General features: G+C 48.2%; 1 protein-coding gene across 3 annotated transcripts; it reads left to right on the top strand.

The window, feature by feature from the left end:
- Positions 1-200: 200 nt before the first annotated feature.
- Cenpm (centromere protein M) lies at positions 201-18,696 on the top strand. 3 transcript variants are annotated; one of them, XM_020168215.2, is made up of 6 exons: positions 201-352; positions 805-884; positions 5,127-5,219; positions 7,944-8,023; positions 8,804-8,895; positions 12,344-13,189. In XM_020168215.2, the coding sequence occupies exons 1-6, from the start codon at positions 296-298 to the stop codon at positions 12,482-12,484; spliced, it is 543 nt and encodes a 180-aa protein (XP_020023804.1). In that variant the 5' UTR covers positions 201-295; the 3' UTR covers positions 12,485-13,189. The 3 variants fall into 3 exon arrangements, with proteins under 3 accessions (XP_020023804.1, XP_020023805.1, XP_073940690.1); XM_020168216.2 differs by lacking the exon at positions 8,804-8,895 and having other exon boundaries at positions 12,344-18,696; XM_074084589.1 differs by lacking the exon at positions 12,344-13,189 and having other exon boundaries at positions 8,770-8,895.
- The last annotated feature ends 1,434 nt before the right edge of the window (positions 18,697-20,130 follow it).

Raw genomic sequence — 20,130 nt, 5'->3', positions numbered from 1 at the left:
GACCCCAAACTTTTATTCTCAGGATTGAATTAGCTAAAATGGGGAAGGAATGAAGATTATGGCGAACGACCATGAATGAATGAAAGTGAATGAATGAATCACTGAAAACCTGAGGCGAGGCCCTGGGGGGAGGTGAAATGAGGGAGGTACCGGCTCCTTTAAGAACGCCCCGCCCCGCCCCGAGAAGACCCGCCCAGAGAGGGCAACGTGCCCCCCACCGCCCACTAGGGGCGGGGCTTAGGGCGGTTTGAGAGGCTCGCGCGCAGAGAAGACGGCGGTTCGGCCTGCGACTGGGATGTCGGTGTTGAGGCCGGTAGACAAGCTGCCTGAGCTGAACAGAGCCACCGTCTTGGTATGTACTGGTGGCCTCGCGTCTCTGGTGTGCCTTCTTTCCTTGGCTGCGCCTCAAGACGCCGTGACCGCTGCGTTTGCCGGGCTGCGGCGCGCGCTCTTCGGCGGTAGGCGGGAGAGCCACTCTTTGAGCCAATCGGAGTGTACGGCTGGCTCTGTACTAGCTTGTGATTGGCGGATTGGACGGTCAAGCGGAACTTGCTTTTTCCCACGTTGCAGGGTTTGGCGGTTGGGAGCGTCTAAGAGGTGGGAAGGAGGGTTCCGGGGTGCTTAGCCAGAGCGGCCCCCGCAGACCTGAGGCGGGTCCAGACCTCACACCCTCTCTCGGGACCTCTTCTCGGGAAATGGCGCCCTCCGGCTACGGCTTGAACGCCCAAGGAGGGATTCAACGTGCCGGGCCCTGGGGAGGAACTGCCCTGCAGTCTCAGTCGGACGCTTTCTCTCCCCGAGCAGCTGGTGGGCGCGGAGGATGCACTTCTGCAGCAGCTGGCGGACTCCATGCTCAAGGAGCACTGCGCGTCCGAGCTGAGGGTGTGAGTAGCTGAACCTGGGCTGGGCGGGAGGGGGAGCGAAGGGGGCCTGCCGGGGCTACTTTGGACACCCGGTCTAAAGTAGCCTCCGTCTCTCCGTCACTCGTGAGCACTTGTCAGCATGAGACGTCACCTGCCCACCAGTTTGATGCTCCTGGTCTGCCCTTCCCATGGACAGTCAGCCCCTGACCTTGACCCGTGCTTACTGATGCTTTCCTTAGGCCTTAAGTAGTTAACTAGCTCATAACTGTTGGCATTCGTCTCATTAATCCTAGATTGTCAACAGTTTTTGAAGGGAAGAGATGCTGGAAACGCCTTAAGGTAGTGAAAGTGGAAAGCAAGGATTTCCCAGGAAGCATGGTGAAGTGAACATCTTTCCCCCGACCTAGAGAAGTTAATTGGAAAATATAGCAAAAATGAGCAAGTTTCAGTGGCTGCAAAAAAATTCTGGCCTGGTGTGCCTGCTAATGTCACTCCCACAGCAAAGTTCTGAGAATTCCTTAGTACCCCCGCAAATTTGCAGAACAAGTAACTAAAGGATCATATTTTGCTTTCCTTTTTTTAATTGATAGAAACAGAAACTGCTGCTGTTCTAGTCAGGTAAAGCAAAATGTGTGTCATTCTTCCTAACAGAAAGATAGGCCCAGGGGTCCATGCTAAAGGGGACTGGTCCCAACCCAGAAGGTATTTATTTCCTCCTTAAGAATTGGGACTTTTTTTTTTTTTAACAAAGAAGTGGAGAGCTGGGTGTCAGTGGCTCATGCCTATAATCCTAGTTACTTGGTTTCTTTTTTTTTTTTCTGTTTTTGATGGTGCTGGAGTTTGAACTCGGGACCTTGTGCTTGCTAGGCAGGCACTCTACCACTTGAGCCATGCCTCCAGCCCCCTCCTTAGGAATTGAAATGCCTTTTAGTAGGTAGAGAAAACCCTGCCATAGCACTTTAAAACTCTCTGGTGAGATAACAATCTTTTCTCTCTGAATAAAGATTGTTTGTAAATCTGTCTGTCCTTCACGCACCTCACCGGGATAGAGACTGTCATACACAATAACCAACAATCTCAAACCCATAGCTCAGAATTGGAAAAGGATTTTTAAAAATTCATGTAGTCGTGCACCATGGCATGCACTTGTAGTACTAGCTACTGGGCAGGCTGAGGCAGGAGGATCACTTAAGTTCAGGAGTTCAAGGTCAGCCTGAGCAACACAGACATAATCTCTCTTTAAAAAATAATGGGAGAGGGAGGGCTGGTGGAGTGGCTCAAGTGGTAAGAATACCTGCCTAGCAAGTGTGAGGCCCTGATTTCAAACCCCAGTGCTGCCCAAAAACAAAGGACTGGGGTGTGACTCAAGTGGTAGAGTGCTTTCAACTTTGAGGTTCTGAGTTTAGTCCTGAGTTCCACAATAAACAAATAAGTAAATAAATAAACTCATGTAATTATTACCAGAATAAATGGAATATACAGGCAAAATTGCCTACACACACTGAATAAAAGCAAAATGGGAAAAAGTTTCATGGGCTCCATTGCAAAGGGGTGGGTCACAAGGCACACAAATACCGGATGAAAACCCACTCTGGAAAAATGTGCAGAAAAGGGAGAAGAAAAATCCTCTTTGAATGTTCTGTTCTGAGCTTTTTGAATTTTTTTTTTTTTTCCTGTGGTACTGTGGCTTGAACTCAGGGCCTTCACCTTAAACCACTCCATTAGCTCTATTTTTTGTGTGTATGAAGGGTTTTTCAAGATAGGGTCCCAGGAACTATTTGTCCGAGCTGGCTTCGAGAACCTTGATCCTCCTGATCTCTGCCTCCTGATTAGCTAGGATTATAGGTGTGATCCACCAGCGCCTGGCAATTAAATTGATTTTTTTAAAAATGTATTCAAGGCCCACACCCATAATCTCAGCTACAGTGGAGATCCGGAGGATCACAGTTCAAGGCCAGCCCTGGCAAAAAGTTAGTGAGGCTCCATCTCAACCAGTAAAAGCTGGGCACAGTGGCACATCTCATTCCAGCTATGTAGGAAGTCCAGGCTGGCCTGGGCAAAAGCACCAGATGCAAAAATGGGGATGTGTGGCTCAAGTGGTAGAACACATGCCTAACAAGCTTGAGGCCCTGAGTTCAAACCCCAGTATTGCCAAAAAGGAAACATTCTAAGACCAAGTGACCAAACAACAGAGGGAAAGGGAAACTGCAGAACTAGGGTTTAAAAAAAAAGGTAAAAAGGAATACTAATTGTGATCCATCTAATACACAGAAATAGTAAGGATTAGAATAGATGTGGTTAAAAAAAATTAAAACTTCTATTTAGCAAAAGTGTTAAAGAGGATATATCAGGAGATTTCTTGAAATGAATAAATTAAATTTGTTCATTAGAAAGGGAATATATATTTTGTTTCAGGAAAAATAGATATAGAACATTTGATACCAAGTTATATCCTAGTTAAATTATTGAACTTGAAGGATAAATAATTCTTTAGATTTTTAGGCTGGAAAAGTAAACCACCTGTATGGCCATCTGTCACTCTGTTGCCACATAGTTCCAGTGTTTATAGCACACTGCAGGAATCAGGATTACACTTCTTGGCCTCTTGTGATTGTGGGGAATCATGTGACTAGTTCTGGCCAATGAGTTGTGAGCAGAAATGATTACCTCCTCAATGTTGAAGTGTTTAATTGCAACAAGAAAAAATCCCCAGGGCCCTTTGCCTCCCCCATGGTGCCCAGCAATGTTCTAGAGTAGCAGCTTCAGCAGCCTGGGTGGAGTTACAATTGAAGGAAAATATGAATGTATATAATAATAGCAATAATGATATAAATGCATATTTTTGAGTCTTACCACATAGTAGGATGGAGTATAAGAACATTTATTTTCTCTTTTCATAATAGAGAACCAACACAATATAGATAAAATTGAAACAGTTAAAAATGATGTCAACTTGTTTTTTGTTTTGTTTGGAGTTGTTTTTGTACTAAAAATTGAACTCATACTAAACAAGAGCGTTACTGCTGAGATATTCCACCCCATAGTCTTTTTCTAATTGGATCTTTTAGGAAATAACCTGTTTTGATTAAGAAGTAGTTTATCCAAAGTTCCTCTGCTTGCACCTTGCATAGTGATGCACACCTGTAATCCCAGCACTCAGGAGGCAGAGGCAGGAAGAGCTTGAGGCCACATAGTGAGACCTTGTCTTAAAAGGAAAAAAGGAAAAACAAACAACAAAAAAACCCAGTTCATTTGCTTTTTTCAATGCCACTATTCTATTTTTAGACTATATTCTATTATGTTAATGTGTATATATATTATATACATGAAGAGATGTTGAGAAAAATGTTTCAGTGTTAATAACAGCAATTTTTAGTTGACTAGACTTTTGGGTCTATGTATTCTAAATTTTTGAAGTTTTTGTAATTTTTGTTTGTTTGGTTTGGTGTTTTTGCTTGTACTTTTTGGGACAAGGTCTTGCTGTGAGCTGGCCTTGGATTTATAATCCTCCTTTACCACCACACTCCAAGGCATTTCTCAAATTATAATCTGGGAAAGGAAAAGACAGTTAATAAGAATTATGTGACAATGGGCAGAAGTAAAGGCTTCAAGAAAAATCTTCAGCCAGGTACGGTGCCTCATGTCTGTAATCCCAGCTACTTAGGAGGTAGAGACTGGAGGATCACAGTCTTAGACTGACCCCAGAGCAAAAGTGAGACCCTATTTGAAAAATCACTAAAAGCAAAAGAGGGTTAGAAGAGTGGTTCAAGTGGTAGAGCGCCTGCCTAGCAAGCTCATTCCTAGCAAGCTCAAGGCCCTGAGTTCAAACCTCAGTACCACCAAAAAAAAAAAAAGAAAAGAAAAGCTTTCGGGTGGGTATGAAGAGGCCAAGTCCAAATGAGATTGGTCCAAGGTCACTCAGCTGGCAATTGACAGAACTAGGAGTTGAGCCCATATCTGTTTCACTCCAAATGGTTCAGTCTTACCCCCTAACCTTCTCAGTCTAACACTTCTAAGCCTGGTCTCCCTCCCAACATTCAATGTAGTATATGTGTATCCAGACCCTCTTGTCATGGTAGTTACAAACAGAGCCTCTTTCTGGCAGAAGGAATCAGACAATATGAATAAGACTTGCTCTGTTCTGCTTTTGTGCAGGGCTCTGAGGAGACCTGGGCAGTTTCTTCCCCTAGATAGGTCAACATGTGACTGGCCACCGTAAGATGGGTACATATATCTTTAATCCTATGGTTTCTTGTTTTTCAGCCATTTGGCAAAGTCCCTCCCTCTGCCCTCCAGTGTGATTCGACCCCGAATTGACCTGATCGTGTTTGTGATTAACCTTCACAGCAAATACAGGTGAGAGCCAGAGGACAGAGAATGTCAGGACTTTGTCTGACCTGGATTTTGAGTGTGCTTGGACAGTGACCCCACTTATGATAGGAAGGGGAGGAGGCAGTGAGAGCCTGTCTGGGGTCATCCTGGAGGGTGGAAGGGAGGGGCTAGTGGCCAGTGCACAGTGTTTAAAAGACACTGAAAAGTCCTCACCTGCTCGTTTAGCTTAAGCTCTCTGAAACCTACTCTATACCTAACAGGAAGCACAGAGTTGAACGAAACAAACTGTTGTCCTCAAGGTTGCTGCTCATCTGTTGGGGAGGGGGCGGGACTCTTGAATAGTTAGATATGTACTGTAAAGGAAGGAAGACTATGGTTTGGGAGAATAAATGAAACCTGTGCGACCAGGCCCTAGGTGTGGGAGGTCAGGGTAGACTTTCTGGAGGAGATAACATTTAAATTGACACCTAAAAGATGAGAAAGAGTTAGTTAGCAAAAATGGGAATGAGCACCTCCTGGACAACAGCTGACTTGAGGTCCAGCACAGAGACCAAGGCAGACACCTAGTGATATGGTAGGAGGTAAGGGGAGACTGCTAGAAACACCTGGGAACCTGGAGCATGCATGCAGACACCAGATTCAGTAGCATCAGGATTAAATGTAGACCTTACTGCTGGACTAGAGAAAGAGCTGAGCTCTACCATGATTGCCTTATAATAGTGGAAAATTAGAGACCATTTAAATGCCCATTACTGGGAAAATTGTCCAGATATGGTACACTGGGAGGTCATTCTGAAGAATATAATAGATTTCTGTGAACTTGTGTTAGTCAGTTTTGCATTACTATAATAAAATACCCAAGGTTTGATACTTCATAAATAAAAGAAGTTTACTTTGTCTCATGGTTCTGGAAGTCCAAAGTTGAGGGGCCACATCTAGTATTTGCCTCCTTCCTGGCAGAGTCCTGAGGCAGTTGCCAGAGAATGGGAGCATGCATAGGTCTGGTCTCTTTCCACTTCTCATAAAACCACGGATTCAATCATGGGGCCACATCCAGATGACCTGTCTAATCCTAAATTCTCAAATGCCAATCTCTAAACACTATGGTCAGCCTGAGTTTTTAATGCTTTACTTTTGACAGTGCTAGTAATCAAATCCAGGACTTTAAACTTTCTAGGCAGGTACTGTACCATGGTTTCCACCCTCTTAATATTTCGCAGTAGGAGAAGGGCGCTGATGGCTCACATCTGTAATCCTAGCTACTTTGGAGGCTGAGATCTGGAGGATCTCAGTTTGAGACCAACCTGGGCAAAAAAAAGGTATCGAGGCTCTATCTCAGCCCATAGCTGGGTGCAGTGGCACATGCCTGTCAATCCTAACCTATGCAGGAAGAATCTCTGTTCAGGTCAGCCTGAGCAATAAAGTTTGTGATTCATCTCAACAGAAAAATGCTGGGTGTGGTGGCACACACCTGTCATCCAGCTATGGCAGGAAGCCTAAAATAGGAGGATCTTAGTCCAGGTCAGCCTGGGCAAAGAGCAAGACCCTACCTCCAAAATAACCAAAGCAAAAAGTGCTGGAGGCATGGCTAAAGTGGTACTGTGCCTGCCTAACAAGCGCAAAGCCCTGAGTTCAAACCCCAGTACTGCCAAAAAATTTCAGCACATGAGCCCTTTGCAGACACACTCAAATCGTACCCGAACTATACACTGATAAGGAGTTATATGTGATCCAAATAGTAGATGGTTATACATACCACTGTATTTGCATATGAAAAAATTCTAGAAGAATTACACCCAAACCTGTTTGCAGCAGTTTCCTCTGGGGAGTTGGGAGTGAAGTCAGTTTTGCATTACTATAATAAAATACTAAGGCATGATACTTTATAAAGAAAAGAAGTTTACTTTGTCTCATGGTTCTGGAGTGAAGAAGTGTGGTGCTCAGGGGACACTTTGACTATCTTTGTGTACATCCATATTTGCTATTTGATTATTTATAAGCATGAATTACTCTGTAATTGAAAGTATTTTAGCGGGGTGTGTGCCTGTAATTTCAGCACTCAGCTGAGGCAAGCTGGGTGCCGGTGGCTCACACCTATAATCCTAGCTACTCAGGAGGCAGAGATCAGGAGGATTGCAGTTCGAAGCCAGCCCCGGCAAATAGTTCTGGAGACCCTATCTCACGAAAAACCCTTCACAAAAATAGGGCTGGTGGAGTGGGTCAAGGTGAAGGTCCTGAGTTCAAGCCCTAGCACCACAAAAAAATAATAATAAAAAGACTGAGGCCTTTATAATAATAAAAAGAAGCTAGATACCAGTGGCTTACACCTGTAATCCTAGCTACTGTGTGGACTGAGATTGGGTGGATTGCAGTTCGAGACCAGCCCAGGCAAATAGTTCAGGAGGCCTTATCTCCAAAATAACCAGAGCAAAATGGACTGAAGGTGTGACTTGAGTGGTAGAGCACCTGCTTTGCAAGCAGGAAGCCCTGAATTCAAACCCCAGTCTCACCCAAAAATAAAAAGGCTGAGGCAGGATCTTGAATTCAAGACCAACCTGGGCTACATAGTGAGAGCCTGTCTCAAAAAAAAAAGAAAAGGGAGTTTGTAGAATTTGAATTCCTCTGGGGCTGTTTCCTGTCACCCTCTCAATCTTTGGCCTTTTGGATCAAAGGAGCTGAGCACCTACTGTCTCTGTTGTGAAGTTTTGTCTTCTGATTTGTTTCCTTGCCCTGGCCTGGCTGCCCCAGCCTCCAGAACGTGGAGGAGTCCCTGCACCATGTAGATGCCAGCTTCTTCCTAGGGAAGGTTTGCTTCCTCACCACAGGTGGTAAGTATGTCCCCTGCCCTCCCCTCACCCTCAGGAGAACAGCAGCAGTTGTAGACTCCTTGCTGAGGCAACCTGGGTAATGGAGAGAACATGGGCAGTCTATCTTTCTCTCTCCCTTCCCTTTCCCTCCCCTTTTTGAGGCAGGGTCCCAGACTGGCCTTTAACTCACAATCCTCTTACCTCAGCCTCATAAGCAGTGGGATTGCAGGTGTGGGCCACCATGTCTGGCTTCAGGCCATCTCTCTCTCTCTCTCTCTCTCTCTCTCTCTCTCTCTCTCTCTCTCTCTCTCTCTCTCTCTCTCTTTTCCCCCTTAGGGCCATTCTCTTAATGATTGCTCTGGGGCTTTTCTCAAATACTTTGTTTCTCCTCTTTGTCTTGTTAACACCTACTGCCAGACTCAGCTCCTGTCACATCTGACCTGTCCCTCCCCTCCTGAACTGTGAGCTCCTAAAGGGAGAGCCTGGCACAGATTATTCTCAGTAAATATTGGTGAATAAATGAGTGCCTAGTAATTTCTTGATACCAATTCATTAACTTTCTATATTAACTCAGTGGGTAGGAGCTCTTATTATCTTCATTTTATAAGTGAGGAAACTCATGTATTTTAGAGAATGTTCTCTAAGCCCTTTCAGCCTTATTATCTAATGGGATTGTCTTGACTGCCCAGAAAAGAAGGCGGATCAGAATTGTCACCCATTGACTAGTAAGAAACAGACCCTGAGAGGGAATGCGTTCCTTTGCCCAGGGCTTCCTGGATACAAGCTATAGCTTCTTTGCAGCTGGGCGGGAGAGCCACTGCAGCATTCACCGGAACACGGTTGCCAACCTGGCCCACACCTACCGAAGCCCCCTGCTCTTCTGTGACCTGGAGGTAAGGACACTGATCACAGTGGTCAACATTATACTTGGGTTTGGGGAAAGGGCAGTCAGCACACAGTAGGCACGTCAGCAGTGCCTAGGTAAGGGTTATTGAATCCCCAGATGAGGTGGCTCCTGGTGTGATTCAGATCCTGCTCTGAATCCTGGTCCTGCTCACTGATTGTAACCTCTCAGGGGTTCCCCTCAGCCTTGGGATACACAGGTATAAAATAGGGGTATATACTAGTCTCTGTGACTGGTTGCCTTTTGTTCTATTTCTCTGAACTTACAAGTAAATCTTGTGTATATTTTCATGCGTCCATGTTAGTATCTCACTCCTGCTGGAATCTGAGTGTTTGTGAGACTAGATGTCATATCTATTATTAACTGGTGCATCCTCATGTTTTCCAGTTAGAATGCCTGATGTCTCCCTAACCTTCCTGGATTGCAGACCTTGTCCAGTCCCTGCCCAGGGCAGGGCATACTGTAGGCTATAGGGATGTCTACTTAGTGTGTGGGTACATGGTTAGGTAGATATGCATGGCATTGGTTCTGCCACTAGTAACTTCTGTTGGCATTCTCACAAGGTGAGTCCTAACCGAAGGCAGCAAAGCAGATTCTCAAGTTACTGATATGTAACCTTTTCATGCAGGATGAATATTGATGACTTTTTCTGAGAGTCAGGGCCTCATACTTGCTAGGAAGGCACTCTACTAGTAGAGCCACTCTGCTAGCCCTTTTTTGTGATGGGTTTTTCGAAATAGGGTCTCAGGCACTATTTGCCTGGGCTGGCTTCAAACTGTGATCTTCCTGATCTCTGCCTTCTGAGTAGCTAGGATTACAGGCATGAGCCACCAGCACCCAGCTTGAGGCTAATTTTGAAGGTATGTGTTTACACTTTGTTCTGGGTCTGGCACTTGTTCCCAGAGGCAAAGTGATTTCATATAGACAGAAAAGTCAGCACAAGATCCCTCACTGCCATTTGGGGCTCCTGCTGTGGAGTCTGTGGACCCCTCTGGTCTGAGGGCAGAATTCAGGGGATCTATGAACTTGAATAAGAAGAAAAATTACTTCTTTTTCTACTAACCTATAAGTTAAATTGAACTTATGGATGTAGACAAAGAATGTCAGTTGGAATAGCGCAGTCTGTGGTTGTTACCGGTAGAAATGTCTTTGCTTTCCTATTACATCAGGATTGGGCAGACATCACCATGACTTCATGTTCCAGGTGTTAGGCTTACCTATTAGATTGCCCCTAGACCATGGCATTGATACAGGGGCACCCATTACTCTATCACACACTCATTTCTTGGGTTTGATAACTGTTTTTAGAACCCTGGATCAGATCATTGCTCTGATCTGACAAGTGGTACCCTGCAGCCCAGTACACCTGAAGTGGTTCCCACTTCCTGACTTTCCTCACAGCAAACCTGATGAAACAAACTGAGAGATAAGATACCTTACAGCTAGTAAGTTAGGGCCAGATGTCTCCATGGTAGCCTGCTGACCATGTGGCTTTGAACAAATTACTTCCCCCAACAAAACCTTAGTCTTGTCTCTAGTTGAAAAGTCATCTTCGCCCACAGCTTGGGTAGGTGCTGGTGAGTGACTAACCTTGTGACAGGTAATACAGTTCCATGTATGGCCTTGAGGTGGCAGGCCACACCAAGTCCTGGGTTTGCTTCAGAACTGTCTGAAGAAAAAAACCTGTGGCTGACTGTGCAAGAAGCGGAGGCCCCAGCCTGTTTCTAGCCAGTACCGAGAGGTATAGAAATACCTGCTCAGAACCTAGGTCTGTATTCTGCAAATAAAGCCTTCCATCTTTGCACCTTTGTCACTCCTTGTGCCTGAGTTGTCCTTTTCAGAGCACATTCTTCTACCTAATCAATTTAGCCTTGCCATATTTGGAGGATTTGCAAGACAGGAATTACTAGCCCCCTTTTACAAATCAGGAAACACACTCTGGGAGGTATGTGGTTCCCTCAGTGGACTATTGTCTGCTGGAAGGGCCCATGCTGGTGCCTGGGAACACAAATGAGACAGGTGTTGGCCATGCCTTTTCAGAATCTAGTGAGGCAGACAGATGTGCAGCATGTGCAAAGCAGAACCATTTTGCTGGGCTTTGGAAACCCAGTGTAGCATTGAGTCATTTCTTCCTGTACATCATGGGCAAAGTCATGACTGTGATGAGACTTGGGGTTTTGGACCTCGTCAGTTAGTGTGATGTGTAGGTGGGAGGGGCCTGGGTGGCAGGAGCCCAAGCCAAAGCAGCAGCTTGGAGGTGGGTTCAGGGCAAAGGCTATAGAACTTAGACTGGAGGATTCGTTCAATGAGTATTTCTTGGACTGGTAGAGTGGCTCAAGTGATAACAGTGTCTGCCTACTAAGTATGAGGTCCTGAGTTCAAGCCCCAGTGCTGCCAAAAAAATAAATAAAACACACCTCTTTGCCTGGCGCCAGTGGCTTATACCTGTAATCCTAGCCACTTAGGAGGCAGAGATCAGGAGGATCATGGCTCAAAGCCAGCCTGGCAATAGTTTGCAAGAGCCTATCTCGAAAAACCCTTCACTGAAATAGGGTTGGTGGGCTAGTGGAGTGGCTCAAGTGGTAGAGCACCTGCCTAGCAAGTATAAGGCCCTGAGTTCAAACCCCCATATCATGAAAAAAAAAAAAAAGATATATTAGATTAGTTGAGCAAACAGCTAGAGAGAGCCCAGGAGAAGGCAAGCCACTTCTGGGGCTACCTGTTGCCCAGAAGAAGACATCAAGCATCACCATTTGTTCTCCAGAAAATGTTTATAGGTGTCTCTGTGGCTCTTTTTTTTTTTTGTGTGGTCCTGTGGTTTGAACTCAGGGCCTTCTTAAGTTTGCTAGGCAAGCATTCTTATTACTTGAGCCACACCTCCACCCCCTACAGTCTTCTCTTGCCCAGCACTCGCTGATGCTAGGGCTGAAAGAGTCATGTCCCTCCTAACACCAGCTCCTCTGGGCCCCCCAGGCCTTCACAAGCCCTAATAAAGGGATTCCTTGTGATTAGTGCCTCCTTATCCATGGTGAGGACAGTGTGTCCACCCATCCTTCTGTCCCTGTGTGAGCCTTCCTTAGATGCCAGTCAGTGACTGGGACTAGCCCTGGTTCAGATCCCAGGTCTGCAGTCGCTGCCTGTGTGACCGTAGATGGTGTACTTGACCTTGCAACCTTGCTTGCCAAGCCCTCATTTCCTCTTGAGCAGGGTTCACAGTCTCTGAGTGTCTCTGGAGGTTGTTTGAGAGACTGGATAAGCTGAGAATGTGGGAAGCTGCTTTGTGAGGCCTGCCCTCACAAGGGACACAGATGGGCCACAGTGCCTTGAACTGCCCCTGTGTCTTGGCCCCCAGCTGTACCTGGACAATTGCTCTTAATAAGGGAGCAGGGTCAGCCACCCCAGGCTGTCTCACTGCTCTTCTTTGCTCTTTCCTGCAGGTGGAAGACTTCCGAGCCACCATGGCACAGCGCCTGGTACGCATGTTGCAGATCTGTGCTGGCCATGTGCCTGGTGTCTCAGCTCTCAACCTATTGTCCCTGCTGAGAAGCTCCGAGAGTCCCCTGCTAGAGGAGCCATGAGGGCCACTGGCCACTGGTCTGTCCCTCCCCATGCTTGCTGCTGGCTCCACAAGCAGTTACTATTGGTGGGAACAGTCAGGGCCTGAGGCAGCCTGTCCCTATAGGGCTGCACTCCTCTGTTCCAGCAGGGAGTGCTGGTCAGGAGTGAGGTGGGAGCCCAGCTTCCTGGACTCCAGCACCTTCCCACACTTACACTTACACTTACTGTGGCAGAGCCCTGTATCTTCATCTGTCTGACCTAGTACATCTCCACTTAAGACTTCTTTGGAGCAGTCATCCTCATTCTCTCTCTAGAGAGGATCCACTTTCCCAATAAACTTTATTCCAAAAAAAAAAAAAAAAATTCATTGGAGCAAAGGGTCCCTAGCTAAAAAGAGTTTAAATATCACTGGTCTCTGGTCTCCTCCTGCACTTCAACTTTGCAGATAAAAAAACTGACTCAGAATGATTAAGAGTGTGGAGGGAGGGGGAGCTTGGACTCCATGAGCCCAATGGAACTCTGCATCTTTGCCCTGCTATTTTTATAGAAGCTAGGAGCCTTGGTTTCTCCAGGTGTAAATGAAGATGGTTATGCTCCTCTTGTTCCATTGAGGATTGAGTGAAATGGAAGTGCCTGAAATTCTTACCTTCTACACTTGTTTGCTTGCTTGATAGATATCATACATGGTGTTCGTGCCCTACACAGAGCCAGGGAGGCACTCAATGAACAGTAACTTATTATTTGAAATCACACAAATATGACTTAAAAACTGGTGCACATGGGCAATTACACCACCCAGGTCAAGAGTGTGTGAGAAGTGAGAAAAGCTGGCAGGAGAGCTTTGAGTCAGCAGTGAGAATGTGTTCCTGCCTTGGATCTAATCAGAAATTTGTAGAGGTGCCAGGATTGACTGGAAGAATCCTGTCAGTCAAGTCAAGGCTCCTACAGCGACAGGGAGTGGGTTTGGTACACAGGAGCTTGGGGTGGAGGGGGTTCTGGTGAGTGACCTAACCTCACCCTGCCTGAGCCACAGCCTGCCTTCCAAGCCTCTGGTTTGACCACACCAACATAGCTGGTGTTCATGCTTTTCACTGAAGAACAAACCAACTTAGAACTCCTTTTATTAGGGCAGGGCCCTGCCTGCCTCCTTTCTGGAGGTACCTTTAAGAACCTAGCCCTGGTCCCTACCGAGGACCTCAGCTGCATAGGTTCCGGTTGAGGCTGTGCGTGTCACCCGATATTTTCAGGGCATTCCACGCTTCACAGAGCTCTTCTCACACAGCAGCAGCCGCTGTCACTCTCCCAGAAGACTTGTGAGGTTGCCGATTTCCCATTTCACAGTTCATGAAACTGAGACTCTGCACGGTCACATAGCTAATTGGCAGCAAAATCAACTCAGGCCACACTTGTCCTCAGTTGTCTGTGTGTCTGTCTGAGCAAAGGTGTGGCATCTCTGCTGGGTAGGGCTTGAGCTGAAGACACAGACGATGGAGACAGATGCCTTGGCACCTGAGAAAGCAGCAGACTGTAGATGGTCCCTTAAGACCCTGCCTCAGGACAGTCTTTGAGGGTGCTGTCAGCCCAGTGAGGGGGCAGGATAGGAGGAGGGCAGGGCCTGTGCCACAGGAGGAGGGCATCAGTGGCCAGCCTCAGGGAATGCCCGAAGGCATTTGGGCAGGGAGGCCAGCAGAGGGTTGGGTCCAGGTGGAGGAAGAGGGTGGTACCAGAGATGGAGCTAATGGCTCATGCCTGTCCTGTGTTCAAACCCCAGTATGCCAAAAATAAGAGGCCCAGCAGAAGGCTGGTCTTCTGAGGGTATAGGCCTCCTGGGAACTAGTTTTGTCCTGGGCCCCCTCAGTATCCTGTGCCATAAAGAGTGGGCTCTGGGGACTGGCAGAGTGGTACCTGAGCAGAGGAGGAAGGCAGTGGGAATACATCCTGCCACCTCTGCTGAGCACAACCTTTTGCTGAAGATAGTGAAGTCTTATACCCCTTACCCTGCCCCCAGCCAGCATGGGGCACACCTCTCTACCTCAGGTCTCTGTGCCATATTTTCTTTGCCACCTGGTGCCATTTAACAAGAGAAGTAGCATTGCATTCTCCAGCGAGGACCTGGGAGGCTTCCAAGTGCTGGGGGAACACAAGGCTGTCACTGCTGCCAGCTCCCTGCCAAGCTTGGCAGGAGCTCTGGAACAAGAGGCTGTCTCTGTGGTTTGGGCCGGGCTGCCCCTGCCTCAGAGCAGAGCTGAACGACACTTACATGGCACTCAGGTGCTCTCAGACCTGCTGTCCCCAGAAGGCTGGGGACAAGTGGCCAGGGAATGCTTGTGTCACAGTCTGAAGGCCTGTAGGAGTGTCCAGCGGCAATTGAAGTAATAAAGGACCAGCCCTGTGGCCAGTGATGTGCCTGGGATTGGTGCTTGCAGCCAAGGTGGGTAGAGAGGCAGGAGAGACGGTATGGCTACATTCTGCTGACATCTCAAGTCATTTGCCCTAGATGAGCCTCAGTCCCCTCATCTCGGAATGGGGTCAGGCTAATTGGAGGCATTTTTTAAGGATAAGCCAGAACACGGGTGCTCACAGGTGTGAGTGGCCCAAAGATTGGGTAGGAGACACTCCTTCAGCTGAGCCTGGAAGCTGCCATGCTCTTGAGCATGAGGACGATGGGCTTTGGGTCCCTGCTGTGAGTCCCACCACCAGGCTCTGACGTGGAGCATCTCATTTCCTCTGAGCTCACTCACTGCCTGTACCACCTCTGGGGTTGTCATGAAGCTGAGAACAAGAATCTGACCCTGTGCCTGTCCTGTGTCCACCCTCCCCAGATGGTGGCCTGCAGGGCTGGTGCATTTAGTGTTGGGGTAGGCAAGGTGAGCCTTGCAGGTTCTAGAGAGAAAATCCTGTGATAGCTAGCACTGCAACACACACACAGGGACCTTGTCCAGAGGCACCAGCTGGTGTAAGCCCCTTTCCTTCCAGGCTCCCTGGGACCATTGTGAAAGGGCTTTTCAAGACACTTGGGGGCTGACGAAACAATGGTGGGCTGCTATGCCCTGTACACCCCACCTCTGAGCCCTGCCTAAGTATTACCTCATGGACAAGGCCACTGAGGACAAGCTCCAGGAAGGAGGATGGAGATAATGGACAGTCCCGTGCTACTGAGCCTCTTATATCAAGGGGAATGCCAGAGGCATTTGGGAGGCTCAGGAGCATGGCCAGTGAGTGTGTGTTCTGCCTAGCTACCCTGTGAGGGCTGCCCTCTCCAACCCCTCTCCCTGTACAATTGCAGACAGACAGGACCTGGCGTGTGTGTAATAAGCGAGGGCCTAGGAGCTGCCTGGCCATCCCTTTGCTCTCTACCTGGCTTCCTTCTTTGTCAGGTTCTCCATGCTTCTTCCCTCATAGGGTGGCTGCAAGGGGGGGGGGTGTGGAACTGTCCCCTGCTCTGTTCCTGGTCACTGAAGTGCTATTCCCCACCCTCTCCCTCACCTGTCTATTCCCCAGAGGATAGTTGTTACCTCTGCCCCTCTCTGTTCCAAGGTCATCCTCTTGCCAGGCCTTTTCTTACTCACTTGTTTATAATTGCACCCCTCATTCCCTGGTGCCCCCTTTCTGGCACTTTTTATCTGTCACCTACTAAATAGCTTTCCTGCTGGGCTTTTATTCTGTGGTTTCCTGCTGCTGCCCCAGAACGTAAAACAGCACCTGGTGCATATAGATGCTCAGTAATTTTACTGAACATATAGATGGATGGTGAGGCATCTGCCCATAGAGTCGACCTGTGCATTCATACAGGGTCAGAAGCCTGCAGGAGGCCAGAGCCCAGCCCTCCTCCTCCCTGCTGTGTGTGCCCTGAATGAAACCAGGGAGGAGGGGCCTGGGGAGGCTCCTGCTCCTTGCTTCCCTCCCTCCACCTGGGCCTCACAGCTTCTCTGTACCCCATGAACCTGCTGGCTGGTCCCCAGGGGTTGGGGACTCCACTTCCTGTGGCTGAGAGGCTGAGGGGCCATTGACCTCCTGTCTAACCTCACACAGAGGGTCTCATGTCTCCACCCCAGGTCCATGTTGAGAATGGCTAGAGCTGTCTGACCATGAGCCCTGTGGTGTGCCACAGGGTGGGGCAATGGTGCTTGGGCTAACGGAGGCCTGGGCAGGGATTCGTAACTTTATGAAAGAGTAGAACCTGCCCTTGTCTGGCTTGGGTTCAGAGAGGAAGGAGGCTAGGGCTTCTCTGGCTGCCACTGTGCCTCTGGGTCCTGATGCTCAGGCCTGCCAGACTTTATACTAATTCCCCAACTGCTCCCCAGCATCCAGAGGCTCAACAATACCCTGTCCCTTTCCATTGTGTCCTTCCCACTGAACCTGGGGTGAAGGAGACTTTCTAGCAGTGTCCTTGAGTGTTAAAACTAAATACACAGAAAGGGATCCCATAATGGGGATCCAGGCACTGTACAAAACAGTGGGACCAAAAGCTGGCACGAGCCCCCAGAACCAGCCCAGCCCAGGGAAATAAGGCAGGCCCACAGAGTGACCCATGCTGGGTGACCTCACGTAGGAAATGCCAAAAAACCCTTTGTCTGCATGTGCATACCTGAGAGTGTAAGGCAGTCGGGAATAAAGGGCTGCCAAGGACAAACTGAGGTGCTTTTTGGGACTGTGGGGAAACTCCCCTGCTTCCTCAGAGACTTGAGTATTGTTTGAAGGCTTTTTCATGGAGATACCTTCAGGTATTATTGGCGTAAACGACTAAAACTAATTTTGAAATTCAGAGCACATCCTGGGTCTCAGAGTAGTTTCACATCCAGATCTGGGGGGCTGGGCCTGTCTCCAGGGACTACCCTCCCCGACGACACTGGGCTTGTCCCATAGACACAGTAGCCTCACTTCCCCTACCCTGTCCCTAAGGCACCAAGGGTACAGGCCTGCTTCACAGTCAGGTAGGCACAGACCCTATCCAGGCCCTTTTGTACTAGCTGCGTCATTCTGGGAAGTCCCTTCCTCCCTCGGATCCTCTGTTTCCTCAGCTGAGGCTGTTTGGGGAAATTTTAGGGATAAAAATTCCTTCTCCCTAATAGACCCTAAGTTAGTCATCTTTAAAAAAAATTCAGGGAGTGAAAAGTTGAGAACTTTAAGACAAATTCAATTAGAAGGAGTTTTATACAATGTTTCTTGTTCCCTACTCAGAAATGCATGGCTCACGCCTGTAATCCTGGCTACTCAAGAGGCAGACATCAGGAGGATTGCAGTTCAAAGCCCACCTGGGGAAAAAGTTTGTGAGACCCTATCATGAAAAAAAAAATCACAAAAAACGGGCTGGTGGAGTGGCTCAAGGTGTAGGCCCTGAGTTCAAAACCCAGTATCCAAAAACAAAACAAAACAAAAAAAAGACTGCATCCCAGCATTCAGGAGGCTGAAGCAGGAGAATTTCAAGTTTGAGGCCAGTGTAGGCTACATAGTGATAGCCTGTCTCAAAACAACAACAAAAAACATTGAAAGGGCTGGGAATGTAGCGCAATGGTAGAACACTCCCCTAGCACACAAGGCCCTGGGTTTCATCGCCAGCACCACAGAAAAGAAAAATACATTGAAGTCATAATATTAAATTATTTGAAGTAAAAACTTTATCTTTTTTTGTTGTTGGAACTGGGGTTTGAATTCAGGGCTTCATGCTTGCAAAGCAGATGCTTTATTGCTTGAGCCACACCTCCAGTCCAAGTAAAAACTTAATGGCATAGCGACTCCTGTCTGTAGTTTCAACTATTCAGGAGGCTGAGGCAGGTAGATTTCTGCAGCCCAGGAGCTCGAGGCCATCACAAAAGAAAAATTTGCAAGAGCTACAACTCTTCTCTCTTGGATATTTCTCATAGTCAAAAAGTAACATGGAGTTGGGCACCCATGGCTCATGCCTGTAATCCTAGCTGCTTGGGAGGCTAAGATCAGGAGAATTGTGGTTGAAGGCCAGCCCAGGCAAAAAGTTCTCAAGATCCTATCTTCAAAATGACCAGAGCAAAATGGACTGAAGGTGTGCAAACACGAAGCCCTGAGTTCAAACTCCATTAAAAAAAAAAAGACACAGAAGAGCTTCTGGGCCAGCGGCACATGGAGGGCTCCAGAGGGTGTCACAAGGTGGTGTGCCTGCTCAGCAAAGGCATGGAAGCCCCTGCCATTCCCACATGCCTTGCCCTTTTTGCTTCTGTTCCATCTGGCTGTTTCTGAGTTGATTCTTTTGCAATAAACTGGCAATAGTTCGTTTTGTTTTTTTTTTTAAGTGATATAGAAGACTTGAATTCAAAAATTAATAAACTTAATTTAAGAAGTATGAAAAAAAGAATATATTGAGGTGGAGACTAACATTTCCCACATTGGTGAAATTTCTCTTCTTAACTGAGTCACCCAAGCAGAGATCCAAGACCTGCCGCAACCCCTGCCCTACCCCACTTTGCAGGCCCAAGTGAAGGCTGATGCTAGACACCTGCACACACCGCAGACACAAATCCCGTAGGCCTTTTACTGTTCCTGGCTTTGTCCTGGGCACCCGACTCACTGGGGACACGTAGGAAATAACCAGCAGACATTTGTGTCGAATATATAATTCTACTTCTTTCCTTCCAGGTGGCCAACCTCCCCCTCTGTCCAAAGTGGAGGGACCCTGTAATTCTGACAGTTGCAACTCTTTCCCTCCCTGTCTGCTGGAGGAGGCAGACCAACCAGTGACTTACACACTGGGCTGTGAGATGGGGCGGCTGTGCAGGTTGGCACCCTTGGCTTAACTCACATTGCTTATTCCAGCCGCCGCCCCACTGGGCTACTCTCTCCCCAGGGCAGGCGCCCAGCTTCTGGGTTCCCGTAATCTTCAGCGTGTGCCAGGGCTAAGTAGCATGTCTGTGAGCAGGCAGGGCTCTGTGGCCCTAACAGTTAAGAGGGAAGAACTGTAGCACCGGCAGTGATAAGAGGTGGGTGTGGGTAGAGGGTTGTAGCCCAGTCTTCTGGCCTTGCTCCCTCCTCTCTATCCCATAAGAAGCACAGTCTCTGCCCTGGCTTCTGGTCTGGCTCGCAGCCCCGCCTCCCCACACCTGATACACCCACATGAACACCCACACCCACCTCCTCAGACCCACTTCTCCTTTGCAGCTTCCCTGCCGCCTACACCTTCCTGCTGCAGAGTTGCTGGCCCGTAGGCAGGGGATGGAGAGGCGGTGGGCTGCTCAAGGCTGGCTGACTGGAGGCTGTGATGGAGTCCTTAGGGTCTCCCAAGCCAGAAACCTGGGGGCCAGTCTTGTTCTCCTCACTCCATGGTCATCATAAGCATCATCCCCTGCCTTGGACAGAGGCATCAGCCTCTTGTCTGCTCGGTCCAGCCTCCAACTCACAGCAGCCAGAGAGAGGGCCCTTCTAAATAAAGCTCCATCTGGAAACCTGCCCCTGCCCCTCCCCGCTCTCAGTTTAACACCCTGGGGGCTCCTCACTGCTGGCCTGGGCTTCACTGGCAGCCTGGGAGCTCCCTCCTTTTTCCCAGCATCCCCCACAGCCATGGCCATGCCTCTCCCCCATTTAGCCTCTCCCCTGCCATTACCCTCCACCTTGTAGTGTCAAAAGATGCACCTCTGTCCCCAAGCTCCTCCCCAGCCCCTGGACAGTTGCTGTCGCTAAGAGTTTAGGGGTCTGTGTG

This window comes from Castor canadensis, chromosome 8, assembly GCF_047511655.1.
Source record: "Castor canadensis chromosome 8, mCasCan1.hap1v2, whole genome shotgun sequence".
NCBI lineage: Eukaryota > Metazoa > Chordata > Mammalia > Rodentia > Castoridae > Castor > Castor canadensis.
This window is presented reverse-complemented; position numbering and strand designations above follow the sequence as displayed.